Genomic DNA, 17,420 nt, shown 5'->3' with positions numbered 1-17,420 from the left:
GGTTCTTGTCACACATTGTGTCCCTCATTTATGCATTGCCATGTTGAGAAGTGAGCTTTCTGGGGTAGAGGAATAGAAATCAGCTGATGAAAGCTTTCCCTAAGGGAGAATACATGTTCCATGCTATTCACGTAAGCTACAAAGGAAGGCTGCTATAAAAGCTGTATTTGAGATTGTTTGGTTTTGGTCCCCCCCCCCCCCCCCCCCCCCCGCCAGCCTGGCTGCCATTTAGTGTCAGTGCAGCTTTTCCTACAGGAAATGGCCATTTGATGGAAATTTCACTACTCTCCATTTCAGGAGAAAATGTTGCTAGTTAATTAGGACAACATAGGAATCGAACTACAGTACCATATTTGTTCTGAAGTAGCTCAAGTATGGGGACAAAGGGGAAAGAAACCTCATGAGCAGAGCCACTTAGGGGAAAAGGCAGTTCAGTTTAAACCTAACAAGCAAGCTGTGTATGTTGTGGGTTTGGGTTTTTTTGTGTTTTGGGTTTTTTGGGGGTGGTTTTTGGTTTGTTTGTTTTTTTTTTTGAGTTAGGATTGCTGCAGGCAGCATAGCTCAGTAAACCACGTTCGGCTTTCTAAAAGATATATTTTGACCTCAGGAGTTATATTTTGATAGATCATTTTCCTTCCTCTGTAGTTGTTTTCATTTTTGACTTTTAAAGAACAGTGCTGTTTTTGCTCACATTCTTCATTATGACATTTCCTTATTTAAACATACAAGTGCGTGTTCTCAAAACAATTATACTTACATATAAATACATTGAAGAATCAACTCTGTGAAAAGCTGTCATTAGGAACTAGACCTAATAAAATAAAATACAGAGAGCTTCTCACACTTAAATGTGAGTCACTAATGTAGGACCTTACAGGTACTACCATTGTTTTCTGGCACTCCCCTTTGTGTAGCCAGTGTGGATTACTTCCTTTGCCTCATGACAAGGAATCACACCCAGTGGAACAATGCTCTTTTGCTCCATTTCATTACCTGCAAATTATCTTGCAATCTTTACCACTGATAAAGGAAGGCACAATGATTGGTGAACCAACCTGTGAATTTATCTCTGCCTCAAACTTAGACTCTTGGTCTTCTGCTTCAAACAAGCCAGCTTCACTTGCAGTTCAATTAAATATGTTGCTGCTCTTTTATATGAGATGAATACATTTATCACACTTATCCCAGAGTTCTAAAACTTCCCATGTTTTTTATTTAGGAGGTTGAAGTGTGTAGTCTCCAAGGACAGATTTGCTGGAGGTATAGTCCTCAGTGAAGCTGCATTCTTTCTGTAGTAACTTATGTGCAGATTTGATATTCTATTTGTCAACCCAAGGGTTACAGAGTATAGTTAAGATGAATTGTTACATATAGTGTGCTCCAATTCAGTTCCCTTCTTCTTTCTTCTGTTTAACTAGGTGGGATCGGCAGGGTTGTTAATGGTGCCTTTATGGTGTTGAAAGGTCATCGGTCAATTGTAAACCAGGTCCGGTTTAATCCCCATACCTACATGATTTGCTCCTCTGGTGTTGAAAAGATTATAAAGGTAAGAGAACAGTCATTGTCATAAATACATTTTTCCTTTTAAAAACTGATATTGAAACAGCACCTTTGTTTTGTTAATGACTCACTCCCCCCGCCAAGGTTTGATGCCAAGAGGGCTAGCCCCTTTATCTGTCTGGCCCCAAACAGGGCGTGTGTCCCATGAGTTGTCATGACTTCACAGCAGGGGTTCTCGTAGTATGGACTATGTTTTAATGTTTGTCTGTCTTATGGACACTCTCCCCTTCATAATACCCTGCCATTTGCAGTCATATTCCTGTGGCAACAACAGCAATTGCATACATAGAAAAATAACATTAGAAAAATGTCTGTGTGGGGGTTTTTTAGCTCGTTTTTTTTTTTTAATATAATTTAATTTAGCATCTGGATACAGAACAACAGTTAGCACCACGTGACCTGCAGCCCTTAGCTGATAATCAGCAAGTGCTGCTGTTTGGCAGCAGTGTTCTGAAGGCAATGGCTCAAGTTGGCTAGCCTGTCAAGTGGATATCATTTGTCTTTTACCCAACTCTTTAATTTGGGCCACATTTTTTTTCCATATATTTGAATCCATATTACACCAGTGCCATGTTCCTGATGTTTGACGTTGTCTCTACTTTTTTTAATAGCAGATTTTTTTCAGTTAAATATAGTGTTTTATTAGAGACTGGCAAAAGTCGAATTTTCAGTCTAAATCCCTTTGAATTTCAAATGGTGTGGGGGCATAGGGTCAGATCTGAATTTTGTGGATTTGAATCTTCCCCTATGGTTTGGTTCCTGCTTGGACCTGAAGAAAAAGGAACCTATTTTCCAGTTTCATTTGGAGCATATCTAACGTCTCAAGAGAGTTTGGCCCGAACTGGCAGAAATGTCGTATGATCAGTTATCTCATATGATTTCTGACATTTTGGGCTGAAATTTCATGAGAACATCCTGGAAGGGTTCAGTACAACTGAACCTTAGCCTATATCCGACCCAGGTACTACCTCCTGGGTCCATTTCTAATTTTTCACAAAGCGTATTAAGTGCTTGTACAATGACAACATGAATAAGTGGAGCTGTATAAGTTACCATATCTTTGTATGTATTCAAGAGGGGATGGACATTGCTAGATGTTAGAATTGTCTTTTCTCTGTAGTCTGCATTTAAAAATGTGTAGAATTTTCAGAAGGCCGGTGCCTATCAGAAACTACGTGGAATGCAGAGGTATATCCTATTTTGCAATCAAGTACTTCTCTTGGGGGCCATAAGATAAGTTGGCTTCTGTTCCTGAGTTGTCCTAGGTGTTTGTACAGCACTTCCCATGCTTTGCATGCCACTGCAATGGAAATAAGTAATTCTGTTTCACTATTCCTGTTGACAGACCAAGACTGACCAAATTTCTAACCATGAAAACTGATCCTGCTTCAAACCATTTGCTGAATGGCTTTGTAACATTCTTGAGTGCAGGTGGCTGTAATGGCGGTTGTTTGAGTATAACTAAATGCTTTTAGTCAGTTACAAATTAACCTTTACCCTGCCAATAAATGTTTTAATAGTCTGCAAGTTGGGCATTGGGCCATGCTCCCAAGGATTTGGGCCACGTCTCATCCCTATCCGCTTCATTCACATTCCAACTATTAACAGCCTTTAGAATCTTATCCTAGTTCCACTTTCTTCTTCGTGTCTTTCTGTGACACTTTTTAGTTTTGCACCTCCACTGTCCTCCTCTTCTTTGTTTCCATTTTCATTTATATTCTCCTGAGAGACTTGTGTGTGTTTTTAAAACAAAAGAAAATATCTGGATTGCATCATCCTAAATATGGATTTTGACAAAGTCTGTTGTATGGTCTTTAGAAGCGTATTGACTTTCAATTTCTAACAGACTGCCTGTTTCTATTTAAATGCAATTCTGCCAGAGGAATTTTTGGCTCTGTGAACTTAATTCATACAGTCTAAAGTCCCTCTTTTTTGGATTTTGGATATATTGACCCTTTACCCTGTGAATCCTTCCTGCATGACTGTGCTTAGTCTGTTGGATTAACTTTGGTATAAACACATCCCCTGTGTTGCTTTTGTGTACTCTTTTTTTTTTTTTTTTTTTTCCTCTTTGTCTAATGATTAAAAGCTTGATTCGGTTAAGTGTTCATTCTTAGGTTGTGTAACTCTTTCAAAGACCTCTCTGCTCCAGCGCTTCCTTTAAAAGACAATTTCTGTTGTCACAGTGTGTGTGACGGAACTCGCTTATCTGTTTTGAAAAAACTGAAGCCTTTAAGATCACAAGTTGGGGGGAAAAAAGTTTAATAAAATCCAGGCAACTCCATACATGAAAGTGGCAGAACTTCTTGCCCTTTGGTTGTTGTACATCATCGGTCTGGCTCAGCTAATTATCCTTCTCATTGAGGGGCCAGCATGTCTTGAGTTCAAGTCTGTTGCCAGCATTTGAGCTCATTTCCAGTGCTGAGGTCTGCAATGCAGTACTGCATGTGAAGGTTGCTAACCTATTAGAGGTACCATCTTACATGCAGCAGTTATCAAACTGATCTGCAGAGCAATTGCTCATCATGGAAAGTAGGTAGGTTACATGGTGCTGGTTGCTTCTCCTGGTTTCCAGTTCCTGTTACAAGTGTCCAGGCTCTTCATTGCAAAGAAAAGCCTGGTGGCCAATAAAAGCAGCTGCCTGTAAGAAGGTAAAGTCAATTTAGCTGCTTCTGCTAAGGGTCTATGCTATGTATTTGGATGAGAAGCTTCAGGAACTACCAGAGGGAATGATGTCCAGGAAAAAAGGCAGCCAGGCAGTCTGCCCGGGGAGAAGAGGAAGAAAAGGACCAGGTGGCAGAGATGCATGTGGAGGGCAGAAGCAGACCGAACAGGTGGATGGAAAAGATGAGAGTTTTTTATTGCGTTAAAGCCTCTCAAAAATGTATATCCTTTCCTAATGTGACTCTTTCATTTAAGCAATTGCTGTAGCTGCCCCAGGGATGTAATGATATTACAAGTGAGAGGGAAGATGTACAACTGACCTCTAAAGCTGGTTTTCAAATCTTTCTTAAAAGCTCTTCTCTTCCCTTCACTGCCACTCGAAAAAATCCTTGTTTTTATTTTTTTTTAAATGAAGATATAAAGACAACCTTTCAGCTATTGACTAGTGTTCTATTTCCTCAGCTATAGGAGGTCTGTGATGAGTTAAAATGTGGATACAAGCAATCATTTGGGTTTTAATTTTTAGACTAGCTTTACTAAATTTAGCACTTGTTAGCAGTGCCTTACTTCAATACCAACATCTAGGTATAATACAGACCAGCTATTTGAGATTCCCACGCACTTCTGCCAACACACTTGCTATTTTAGTGCTGGGTCCCAAATGAAGGCCAAATTAATCTCTATCTTAACTCTAATAAAATCAGTGGTTTTACTCCAGGGGTGGCTTTGGCCTTTGATTTTTAAAATGAACCCACTTGTCTATATCTCATTGACTTGGACTTTTGATGTTCACCAGACCTGAAAACATGGCATGTAAGAAGCTTTAAATTCAAATCTGGATGTTTATTTTGAGGGTATAGTTAAACCCAGAGTACTTCAGACAGCCCTGATTGAGCCCCATCATGCTCATTTTGCTCAGGATTAAAGTGTGTTTGAATCCATATTACCAGAGAGGAAATGCTGGATGCATTAACCCCTGGGTATAGCTCTCTCTTTCCAAGTGCAGGTTTCTGAAGGGAGGACATGGTTTTGAAGAGTGTAGAAGTGAGTTAAGGTACTGGTTTCATAGCTGCCCTTTGCAGTTTTATTTAGAGTAACATCTTTCCTACAAACTGCAATCCTTTACAATTAAATGACAGAATGAAAAAATGGTCTGACACAGGGAGATGCAGATGAGGCACTCCCACCAGCACCTGTGAAACCAGAGAGGAGGTCTGTCAAGCTGGGCAGGGGATGCTGGGTGTACAGAGGGACTGTCCATAGGACACAAACTAAAGCGAGTCCAGGGAGAGTTTTAAGAATGAATGCCATTTTTGCATTAAATCCTAAAATGAATAGCAGCTTTGGAGTTTGAAGATGAGTGATGTTGTTCCACTTGTTTGAAAATTACCAGTGTATCGAGTATAGGAAAATCTTTTCACCCTTGTTTCTGTGGTAACAAGCCAATGTCTACATGGCTATCTGCTGCTGCTTAGTAGGATAATCTGATGTAGTCAGGTGGCTCTAATTATTTTCACTTACATTAAGAGCATAACTTTTTTTCAGTTATTTTGACATGGTATATAAATTATGTGCAGTACCTCATGGATTTTCCTGGATTATGACCTCTACCCAAGTCTGAGACACTTGGGGCTGCATTTCTCTTCCTGTGAATAACAAAGGCAGCTCAGACTTGTAAGTAGAGCTCCAGTGCTCAATTACGCCCCTTGCATGATCATCCAAGCATCCTTGTCCCTGACCAGACAGATAATTCTGCACTCAGATATCTGCAAAAAGAAAAGGAGTACTTGTGGCACCTTAGAGACTAACCAATTTATTTGAGCATGAGCTTTCGTGAGCTACAGCTCACTTCATCGGATGGCTGTAGCTCACGAAAGCTCATGCTCAAATAAATTGGTTAGTCTCTAAGGTGCCACAAGTACTCCTTTTCTTTTTGCGAATACAGACTAACACGGCTGTTACTCTGAAACCACTCAGATATCTGTTGCCCTCCCAGGTTTTAAAACCAAAATTTGGGAGTAGTGTTTGTCTCCTCTCCTCTCCTCTCCTCTTTCTACTGGGAGATGAATTCTTTTAGGGATTGTTACCTGCCAAGCTTATTATCTTCCTTTGTTCCATATCCCTCAGTGTGGTAGTCACCCAGACAGGACAGGCAAAAGGCCAAGGCATTTTGTTTATGAAGAAACCCAGTTCAGGTTCCACAAGGGAAACTCTGCCCTAATTGCTCCCGAACCAGGAGAGACTCCTCCAGAGACACTTTCACAAGAGCAGGCCAGATCAGTTTTCTTTCACTGCTTGGGACCTAGTTCCTGTTCTTTACAGGCAGGCATATTTTGGAGGAAGAAATTCAAAAGTCCCTGTAATTCAAAAATTCAAAACTGTAGGGCTGTTTCATTACTGCTTAGCCTTCTGGGCTCAGGGTGGAGCCCGGGCTCATGGTGGAGCCCAGGTTCTGGGAGGTCCTAGAGAGCCCCAGCTCCAGCCCAAGCCCAGAAGTCTACACAGCAATGAAACAGTCCCACAGCCCGAGCCATGCGAACCCGAGTTGGCTGGCATGGACCAATTGCAGATTTGTTGGGTTTTTTTGCTGTGTAGACATACCCTCAGTCTCCCTGCTCCCAATTCCAGTGGCCCTTGGCTGCAAGGAGCAGCAGCTCTGGGATACTCCGTTGCTCTGTTGCATGGGTGGCAAGTGAACTGCCGGCTGGGTTCCCTTGCACCCGAGGCTCCGCCCCTTCCATGTTTCCACCAGTCCCCCTGCTGGAGCCCAGAGCCTTTTCACTGTGGCCGCAGGCCCTGCCCCAGGAGGGAGGGCGGTGCAGCTCCAGCCTGAGAGCACCGGGAGGGAGGGGTGGCGCGGCCCCATCCCAGGAGTGCCAGGAGGGTTGTTGGCATGGCCTCGGGCCCCAGAGCGCCAGGAGGAAGGGCAGGTGGCGTGGCCCGAGCCAGGGCTACCACATAGGGAGACTGGAGTCATGCAAAGCAGGAGGGGGAGGCCTGGTGGCAGAGTGTGGGCAGGGTCACGCCATTTGGGGAGGCACAGCCTCCCCCAGCCTATGACACCCGCCACCCATGGCAGTCCAGTAGGCATGTGGTACAGGATGGAGCATGCTCAGTACAGATGGAATCGGCAGAGAATTTATCTGCCAAATTCTAACGAGTCTCCACTAAGCATTTACAAACGGAAATATTTCAAAGGCTCCTAACTTGGCCAAATTTGGACACTTTTCACAGGAACAGCAAAAGGCACGTCCCTAACACAGCCTCCCTCCTTGACAAATTTAAAATTCTTGCTGCTAAGGATGCCTCAAGTTTCTCCATGAAATCATTGTTGTAAACATTTTTTTTAACATGGGCAAAACCAGTATAGTGTTTCCTGTTCTTTCTGGGAAAGGGCTCAACCACTTTTTCTATAACTTTTCCCAAAAAAACTTCAGTCTGAGGCAGACACCCAGCATGGAAACTTGCAGCCCAAACAATTAGTTTGGGAGCATTCTAAGGGACTGAAAATTGGGTCTTTGCAATGGAAGCATTGGGCAACCCTGAGTGTAGGTGCTGCTACAGCTCTGTCTACAATACATATATACATAATTATAATATTGGACTTATATTAATCATTAGCCAGGTGATAGTGGTTAGTGTCAGAGTCCAGATTAATGCTTTAGTCTTGTTGCTTCTCCATCTGGAAATAAAAGAAAGAGGTGAGAGGATCTAAGTATTGCATTAGCTAGTGCATCCCTAGATCCCGACAGAGAACTGGTATTCTGTTCTTTCATCAAGAAAACTTCTAGTAGCACTGGGCTCTGCACCGGTAGCATAGCCAAGGCTGTTGACACTGACTGACTGAATTTCCCAACATCACGGCCCAGCTCCCCTTCAAAGTTAGCGTAAATAAATATCTAAACATTCTTACTTCCCTCTCTTTCATGGGAATGCAGGAGTGGGGGATCTTTTTGACTAGATCTGCTGCAGTCCCTTGACATCAGGTGCATCAAGGGGTGGGGAAGTCAATCTCTCACATAACCTTTTAATTCAGGACTGTTTAGCAGATGTACTAGTAATATCCAGCTTTTTACCTGCATGCATTGAGCATCCTGATCACTGAGCAGATATACATATAATATGCAACTGGATGAAATGTCACCGCACATCATTACAAGTGATCCTAGTTTCCTGGGAAACAAGTGCCTTCATTATTGCTTAAACTGTACTGTAGGCAACAAAGTATTCTTACCCATAGTGAGAAAGCAACACCTATTTATACAAAAATAGAACACTGATATTTGCAAGAAATATTATAGTCTGAAATACTGAAACTATTGGAGATTTGTGATGTGAGCTGCCAAGGGAGGAAAAACTCCTTTAAAAAAAATCTGGAATTGGGTGAAAGGAACAGTTCTCCAAGTACTATAAGTTCTTATTTGGGAGGCGGGGGACAGTGAAGTCTAAAACATGATCTTATATATCATAATCTTTGCATTTGTACTGCTGTAGTATTTGAAATGCTTTTAAATAGTATGTATTTAAAATAGAGTGTGTGTGTGTGTGTGTGTATGTGTATGTGTATATATATATATATATATATATATATAAAATATGCAATGTATTCTTCTGTTTCACTCTCTTACAGATCTGGAGTCCTTATAAGCAGCCTGACTGCACAGGAGATCTGGATGGTAGAATTGAGGATGATTCACGTTGCCTCTACACTCATGAAGAGTACATTAGTCTTGTGTTGAACAGTGGCAGTGGTCTGTCCCATGATTATGCCAACCAGTCTGTCCAGGAGGATCCACGAATGATGGCATTCTTTGACTCCCTCGTGCGCCGGGAGATTGAAGGCTGGAGTTCTGACTCCGACAGTGACCTTAGTGAAAGCACCATCTTGCAGCTCCATGCTGGAGTAAGTGAACGCTCCGGGTATAGCGAATCAGAATCCTCTGCCTCTCTGCATCACTCCCCACCGCAAATGGCAGAAGAATCAGATGAAACAGCCTATAACTTAGGGACCTTAAGATCAACAGAATCTCCGCCAGCGAGAGAAGATGTGGCTTCTCGTCAACAGAGGCTATCCGCACTTAGAAGATATCAGGATAAACGTCTCCTGGCTCTTTCCAATGAGTCTGATTCTGATGAGAATACCTGTGAGGCAGAACTGGACACAGACCTTTTCCCGCGGCCAAGGTCCCCAAGTCCTGAGGAGAATGAATCTAGCAGTTCTAGCAGTAGTAGCAGCACAGATGATGAAGAGGAATTGAATGAAAGACGTGCATCGACACGTCAACGCAATGCATTGAGACGACGACAGAAAATGCAAAGGGAAGAGAGGACTAGTACAAATCCAGAAAATGTGAGCACCTACATAGGTGAGGATATCTATGATTACCCACAGATTAAAGTAGATGACCTTTCTTCTTCTCCAGCTTCTTCACCTGGAAGAAGTTCCACTAATATGGAGGTCCTCAAAGAAAGGGCCTCTCCTTGCTCAGATAGTGAATCAGTAGAGAGAAAGATTTACAAAGCTTACAAATGGCTTCAATATTCTTATATATCCTATTCCACTGGTAAAGATGGTGAATCCTCTCATGAAGAGGGGGAGAATGATGAGGGGAGACCAGGAACTAGTGGAAGACACTGTACAGCACCCTCATTAAATAAGGAAGATGCTAGTAACTTGAGTTTATTAGTTCCTCAAGGTGCCCAAGATATTTCTACTGAAAGCCACAGCAAAGAAACTTTAAAGGAATATGGTATGGTAGAAAACTCTAGTAATGGTCAAGATCACGAACGCGACAATCAGCGACGGATGGAGGATCAAGAAAGCACATCCCAAGACACCAGCAGTGGGTCTGTAGAACATTCTTTTGAGACTAAAAAGCTCAATGGAAAAGCCATCTGCAAAGGGCTAAGTAGTCGTACCGAAGAGCCATGCACTCAAACTGCAGGACTTCTAGTACAGAAAAACAGCCCGAAGTGTCAACCAGCATCAAGCCACCACTCATTGGCTGTTTCTAAGGATTCACTCTCTGCTGCCGCCATCTGTAGTGGATCTGGTAATTACTCCAGAAACCAAACTGATGACAGTGAGGACAGAAACCTTGAGACATCCTGTGTAAATCACAATAATGGCCACTTACATCCTTGCCCTTCATACTTCAACAATGGACAGAGATTTGGAGAGCAGGAGACTGTAACCCAAGGACTACAATCACACTTAAATGCTGATAATGGCAACATTGTACAGACAGGTGTGACCTTGCACAAAGACTGTTGCCTGTCTGAAATGGACTCCAACAGTTACAGTGTGGGGACAAAAGAGGATATCAGCAACTTGCATCTGACAGACAGCGAGAGCTCTCAAGCTCTTGGAGGACTGAAAAGGCACAGAGCAGAGATTGAAGACACAGATTCAGAGAATTCTTCATCAGAAAAGAAGTTAAAAACATGATAAATCAAAACATCTGTTTAGCACACTCTCTCTTGGGTGCGTGCTCGCTCTCTCCTTAAAAAAAGAAAAACAGGAAGTATTAAAGGCACCTAGAGCTGGGGTCTAAAATGTTGCATTTCTGACTCTCCATTCCATTCTTCAGTGAGTCTATTTTAGATTGCCTATGGCTCGTGCTGTATAAAAATCCAATCAACTCTCTGATAATGAGACTGAGTATAGTGTACCCATTCAAGGTTCTGTTTAAAGTAAATCCTTATTAAGACAGTTGACTTATTCTTGTGTGAACGTGTGTTGTTTGTTCAGCCAGCCACCTAATATGACTGGTGTTAATGTAAGTAATCTGCTGAAAAGGAGTTTTTGCATATTGATAGTTGTTATACATTACAGGCTTTGCGGTCTCATGAAGGATGATTGTTGAATTAGACCACACTGGTAGTGGTGTGCAGCGTGTTCTTTAAAGAAAATGGGAGCAAATGGGAAAAAGCGCTCTGGCCCCGTATTCCACTTCAGAAAGTAAAGATGTGTCAGCCATGTTTTGAAAATATCCTCCTTGTTTACGTATGTGGAGATACTTCATAAAGCACTTACGTTGATGTACTTCAGTGAAGTAATTTTAATATGAATACAAAGGTGTAGGAAACAAGCCTCTTTCCAAAATCAACTTAGGCTGTTCCTCTGATAACTTTTTTTTTGAAAAGGTAGAAAGGTAATACAGTTGCATCGTTATGCTGAGATATTGATGTTTGGTGTTAGAAGTGTGAATTGATGTAGACCCAACTCCAATCAAAGGCCATTCAAATATGGCACAGAAAAAGACCCTTGAATATGCCTGGCATACTTTGGTTCATTGTCACTGGAGTGTGACCCTGAATGCAGGGATGTATAACAAAAGCATTACCTTCTGTGTGCGTACTTACAAGAGGCAATCCATCAAAGAAAGAGGATGATTATTATAGATTGGAGGGAGGGAAGGATATATAGTGTATCTGATACAACTTTTCAAGCCTTTCCAATTTTGCTGTTCATTTGTATCAGAATTGGTCTTATTCATCACACTAGGGAGCTTGTGCAAATAGGCTTGTATTGGAATACATGGTTGGTTTTTCCTCTGCCGTGCTGCAATATTGAAATTGCAGCTGGACCTGTGGATTCCAGCTCAACAAGTATTTGTATGTATGAGCTATTTTCAGAGTAGTTGCCCCTAAATGTGGGTACGCTGAAACTTAGGAGGTGTCTTGTGTCATAGAGGGGTGGCTTTGCAGCTTGTCGCTGTGAAGCTGGTATATCATCCTGGAAGGATGGGTAATGTTGGCTGGGCCCTGTTTTTACTAGAGTGCAGTAGTCCAACAGCCCTGGCACGCTTGGTGTATTGGGGCAATGGTACTACTGCCCACACAATTAGATGAGAGGAATTTAGGGAGGAAAGAGAAAACCGTTACATAGGGAGTAAAAATTACTTGTTTGGTTCTGATAGTATTGATAAAAGAAAAAAATGCTTCTGCTGAATCTAGTAGTTGCTAGAAAGTGCTAGCAAAGGCTGCCTGATTTTCAGGAATAAGGAACTCTGTCTGGGAAGCCATTTTTGCAATACCATTCTGTTCAGCTTGTGGTCCAGCACTGGTTTCAGAGTAACTGCCTCACAGATACACTGTGCCTGGAGGACAGGTAAAATGCCCTGAAAAAAGAAAATGAAAGACAGAGAGAGCTTCTGATAGGATGATGGAAGGAAAGAGGAGAGAGGGAAGGAGAAGGGAGAAGAATGTGCTATTCTTGTGGGAACTGAAAAACCTTGATGAATTAGGAGGAGGAGAGAGCAATTATGTGCCATAGATGATTTCCTCTCTCCTGGTCAGGGTCAGCTTTTCTAAGGGAAAACTCTGATGGTGAATGATACAATATTTAACAAGCATGTAAGAAGATTGGAGGGGGAAAATGTTTTCAAAACAAGTATAAGTAGCATCAAGGAAGTGTTAATATTTTGCTATCTTACCAGTGGAAAAACATTTCTGTAATAGTGGGACTCAGATTGCTGTAATTGAGATGGCTTCTTAGAGTGTCTTTGTTTATACTTTGGAAAAAAAAACTGTTGTAAATCCTGGTTTTGTAAGCCCAAATCTTAAGGTTGCAAAAGCAAAAAATCTATCTTTTAAAGTTCATTAAATTGGAAACTTTTTTTTATCCTTTACGGTCACTTTTTCCCCCCTTCTGTGCATGTGCTATGAAATACTTGGAATTCCTGACCAAATACTCTGCTGAAAAGCATTACAATAAGCAAGGTCTTTTCTTAGAAAGTAACACACTAAGAATTCAAATTTATTTTCTTACTATAAACAGAAGAAAAGCTCCCCAGGGCTCGAAGTTCAGCTCTGTTTTATAACCTCAGGCCGTGGGGACTCATTATGGCTTCCCAAAGATGTACACTCTCCAATGATTCCCTAACAGTCACACTTTCAACCCTTTATCTGAGCACCTGCGCTAGGAGAGGGGGAAGTTAGGCTGAGATTTAACCCCTTGTTCACCAGAGATTAGATAGCATTGCTGTTCATTAGGACCACAGCTTCAAATCCAGTATGATCAGTTCAGCTCTCCATGCTTCCAAGAGGGATACATTTTAGTACCAGGACACTGCATCTCCTTGCCAAGACCCTTTTTAAAAAAATCCAGGTCCTGTCTGCTTTGCATAGACATTAACAAATAAAACACTTTCTATCAGAGGCCGGTCTCCGAGCCAACATTGGTTTGCTGCATCCCTGACTTCTGCCCTGCACCCCAGAATTTTAGTGCTGGTCTGTGTATATGAGAGACCCGTTCAAAAGCATTTTATCCTATTTTTAGTGTAAAATGGAAAATCTTTATGAACATGTAACTTAAAACATTTTCATCTAAGGATTTTAAATCTTTTCCAATCAGCTCTGATTGTACTTGGGGATAAAAGGTGCTATATCAATATTTTTCTACCTTGTTAGCAACTACGACCCTTCACCTTTGCTATTCATTTAACTGCATTTTGTCTCCAAGAAACTTCATGGGGGATAGAAAAGAGGAATCCCCTTTTCTGTCTCCTCATAGTGTAATCTTCTTTAATGGGTTCACCTCCTGACACTCATCTATGAATCCACAGGGTACATTTGCCATTTTCAGACTTCCCATTTCACAGCTTTAGTGCCAAAGCTAACCTAGTTGTCAAACTAACAAAAAGAAAAGTACCAATGAAGTTTAACTTTCTCTAAGGCCATGTCTACCAAATTTGGTTGATGCAAATTACACTAACTGTAGCAGCTTTAAGACAATGTATCATGTGTGCATACTTGTCTTCTTGCATTGGCGCTGCACTTACTCACCATGGAGTGCTTTTGTCGATGCATGGTGTGGTGCACCATGGGTAGGTATCCCCGTGTGCAGTTCACCACCATCCAGGGCACTGTATTTTGGGAAGTTTTGGCAAGGCCGAGTTGGGAAGAACAAGTTGTACCTGGGTGACTGGGAGCAAGGAGTCAACTTCCCATCATGCAACTTTCTCTATCCCCATAATTTCATCCATATTCCATCATTTTCACATCTTTTTAAAAAAAACATGAACTCGTGCCGCCCTGCTCACTGTCTGCCATCTCTGATGGAAGCATGGAACTTGCACAGCTCTGCAATATGTTCATGAGTGATGCAAGCACAGGACTTATGATCCTCTGGTATTTACAGAGTCACATGAAGAATCAACTCGGGGGAACATGATGATTTTGTGGAAGATAGATTGCTGTGGGACGTAGGCAAATTGAATTCAAGGTTCTTGGTGGCATTCACAGAGTAGCTGCTGGTGGTGGAGCGCTGCTTCTGGACCCAAGCACTGACTCGTGGAATTGCATCATACTGCAGGTTTGGAACAAGGAGCAGTGGCTGCAGAAATTTCAGATGTGCAAGGCTGTGTTCTTGGATCAGTGTACTGAGTTCACCCCTGAGAGCTGCCCTGACAGTGAAAGAAGTAAGTGGTGATCGCATGGAGGAAATCTGCAATGGGAAATCATTTTAGAGTTGGAAAATCCACTGTGAGGGGCCATTGTCATGTAAATGTGCAGAGCCATTAATTGTCTTCTGCTACCCAGGACTGTGACTCTTGGCAATGGGTTCCCAAACTGTGGTGGAGTGATAGATGGCATGCATATTCCTAATTTGGCACCAACCCACGTCACCCCAGAGTACAGCACTAAAAGGCCTATTTTTCTATGGCTGTTCAAGCATTGGTGGATCACCAGGGATGCTTCACCAACAATAATGGTGACTGGTCTGGGAAGATACATGATGATGTCACATTTAAGAACACAGGACTGTTCAGAAAGCTACAAGCAGGGACTTTCTTTCTGAACCAGTGGATTATCATTGGTGATGTTGAAATGCCGATAGTGATCCTGGGGGACCCATCCTATCCCCGGCTCCTCTGGCTCGTGATGCTGAACATTAGCCACCTCAGCAGCACCAAGGAAAGATTCAACTACCGGCTCTGCAGGTGTAGAATGATCGTTGAATGCTCTTTTGGTAGATTGAAGGGACGCTGGCGTTGTTTACTCACAAGATTGGATATCGGTGAAAAAAACATCCCAGTAGTTATAATTGCCTGCTGTGTCCTGCATAATATCTGTAAAGCAAAGGGGGAAAAGTTGCCGTGGCTGTCTGCTGCGACAGACTGACTCAAGGACTATCAGAAGAGCTCAACACAGAGCTATATGACTCAGGGATGCCCTGAAAGATCACTGTAACAGTGAGCCACAGTAATGCATTGTGGTGGACTGTATTCTACCTGGCCCTACAGTTTTGGGGCCTGTTAAGAATTGTGCAGTGCTAGGTGTATATGTTTAAATAAAACACTGACAGTGCCCCTATTAATTTTGTGGTGCTTGCTGTATATTTGATTATTACTCTTTTTTTGGTCACTGATCCTGAGGGTTGTCACACTATACAATAGCAAATAAGTGGGTGCTTTCAGTATCGCTAGGTATTCTGCAGTATATGTTGAGAACTCAAAGATTATTTTCCAAAAAATAGAAACCACTACAAAAAAAAAAGGTTCTGTGCAAGTTAAAAGCAAATACATTAAAAACTAATGGAACAGAACTTAAAGGGAAAGAACATTCACATAAATTTTGGCTACATATACTGACAGGTCAGCATATGTGAAGCTCTGGTTGTCATTTCTGTCCCCTGGTATGGTATAGTAGGGGTAGGAATGCGGTCCCTGAAACCATCTGGAATGTTGGGGGCGGGGCAAGATACAGGGAGGTGCTAAAATGGAGTTGTCCAAGCTGTGATTGTTGAACCAGTAAGTCCACAAGAGTCTGCAGCATCTGGTTTTGCTGCTGGAGAAGCCCCATTATGTCGTGGTGCATCTCCCTTTCCTTTTTCTGCTGGGACTCCTGGGCCTTTTGCCTGTCTGCTTTTTCCTTCTCTATACAGTATGCAGTATTCGTCCTCCAGGACCTCTGCTCATGGTCTGATGCAGCACTGGCTTGAAGGATCTCACTGAACATGTCATCCCAAGTCCTCCTCTTTCTCCGGCTCAGGTGTTTCTGTGGGTTTGGAGGGGAAACCCCTTAAGGCTGCAACAACAGCAACTCCAAATAGAACAAACATACCATTGTCAGTATAGTCAAATCAGAACATGAAACTTAAGATTCAGATTTCCTTGCTCCCTGATAGTTTTAAACAAGCCCTGCATATTGCCATGTTTGCTTTGGCATGCTTGTGCACAGCACCACTCACAGCACCAGCCAGGATGAGTATTGCCTACAAGGGAAATGAGGAGGGAATTGCTGAGTTGCATGAAACTGAGCAGGAGGCAATGGCAATGAATACTGGCACCAGACAGGTGATTTTAGATGTTATCTCCTGAGGGTAAGAAAGACACAGAGCACAGCTGCTGCCGGTGTTCCAAAGCTGCCCAGGCCTGAATGCCACTAGCATGTTTACTACAGTGGTTCCTGCCATAGCTATTGCCGACTGACATGGGAAAGTATTCTACCATGGATGAAGAAATAAGGCGGCCATCCCTAGAAACCTTTGGAAGGGAAATTCAGATCACTACCATGAAAGTTTTTCATCAAGAGGAGTCAGGAGGATTCAAGGGACACCTCCGTATACGTAAACTGCATTGTGGGACAGCTGCTGGGAGGACTAACGCAGTGTCTACACTCTCAATGCATCGACCTCAGTATATTGACCATGGCTCACTGCTGCGTGGGGAGGTGGGTTACTGCATTGCTGCAAGGGGGTGCTTACATTGGTGGGAGACAAATTTAAGTGTAGACACACATACAACTAGGTCAGTGCAAGGCAGCTTACGTCTATCTAACTTTGTAGTGTAGACCAGGTCTCGGTCAAACAGGGATAAGCGCTACAAAAGCAGCCTCACTGATTTGGGGACCTTCTTTCATTCCCACAAGTGGGCCTTAAGGGTCGTCATGCAAAATTCTGTGGCTGTTTTCCCACTCCAAGGGAAGAGATTCAGAGTGTGGAGAACTTGGAGAAGCCCTTTTTCAAGGACAATGACTTGTGGGGAGTTTCTTCTAAGCCAATAATGAGTTGTGGAAGCTGTTCAGCTTTCTGCAACGGCGGTTTTTCAGACACAGCATGCACAGATGCATATACCTGCCTCCAGAAGCCAGCGGCATGGATTTTGACTGCAGATTTAGCAAATGGGCAAGGCATTTGTTAATTCCAGGATATCTTGATGATGTGTGTAACTGGGGGGCCGGGGGTGTGA

General features: G+C 42.6%; 1 protein-coding gene across 2 annotated transcripts in view; it reads left to right on the top strand.

The window, feature by feature from the left end:
- The window catches only part of DCAF5 (DDB1 and CUL4 associated factor 5), a 104,485-nt gene extending 91,628 nt beyond the window's left edge, over nt 1-12,857 (top strand). For both annotated transcript variants that reach the window (XM_037900294.2, XM_037900295.2), the window contains exons 8-9: nt 1,419-1,546; nt 8,855-12,857. In XM_037900294.2, coding sequence (XP_037756222.1) covers nt 1,419-1,546; nt 8,855-10,672 — 1,946 coding nt within the window. In that variant the 3' untranslated portion in view covers nt 10,673-12,857. The remainder of the gene's footprint in view (nt 1-1,418; nt 1,547-8,854) is intronic.
- The last annotated feature ends 4,563 nt before the right edge of the window (nt 12,858-17,420 follow it).

The sequence above is a fragment of the Chelonia mydas genome, chromosome 6 (assembly GCF_015237465.2).
Source record: "Chelonia mydas isolate rCheMyd1 chromosome 6, rCheMyd1.pri.v2, whole genome shotgun sequence".
NCBI classification, from domain to species: domain Eukaryota; kingdom Metazoa; phylum Chordata; order Testudines; family Cheloniidae; genus Chelonia; species Chelonia mydas.
This window is presented reverse-complemented; position numbering and strand designations above follow the sequence as displayed.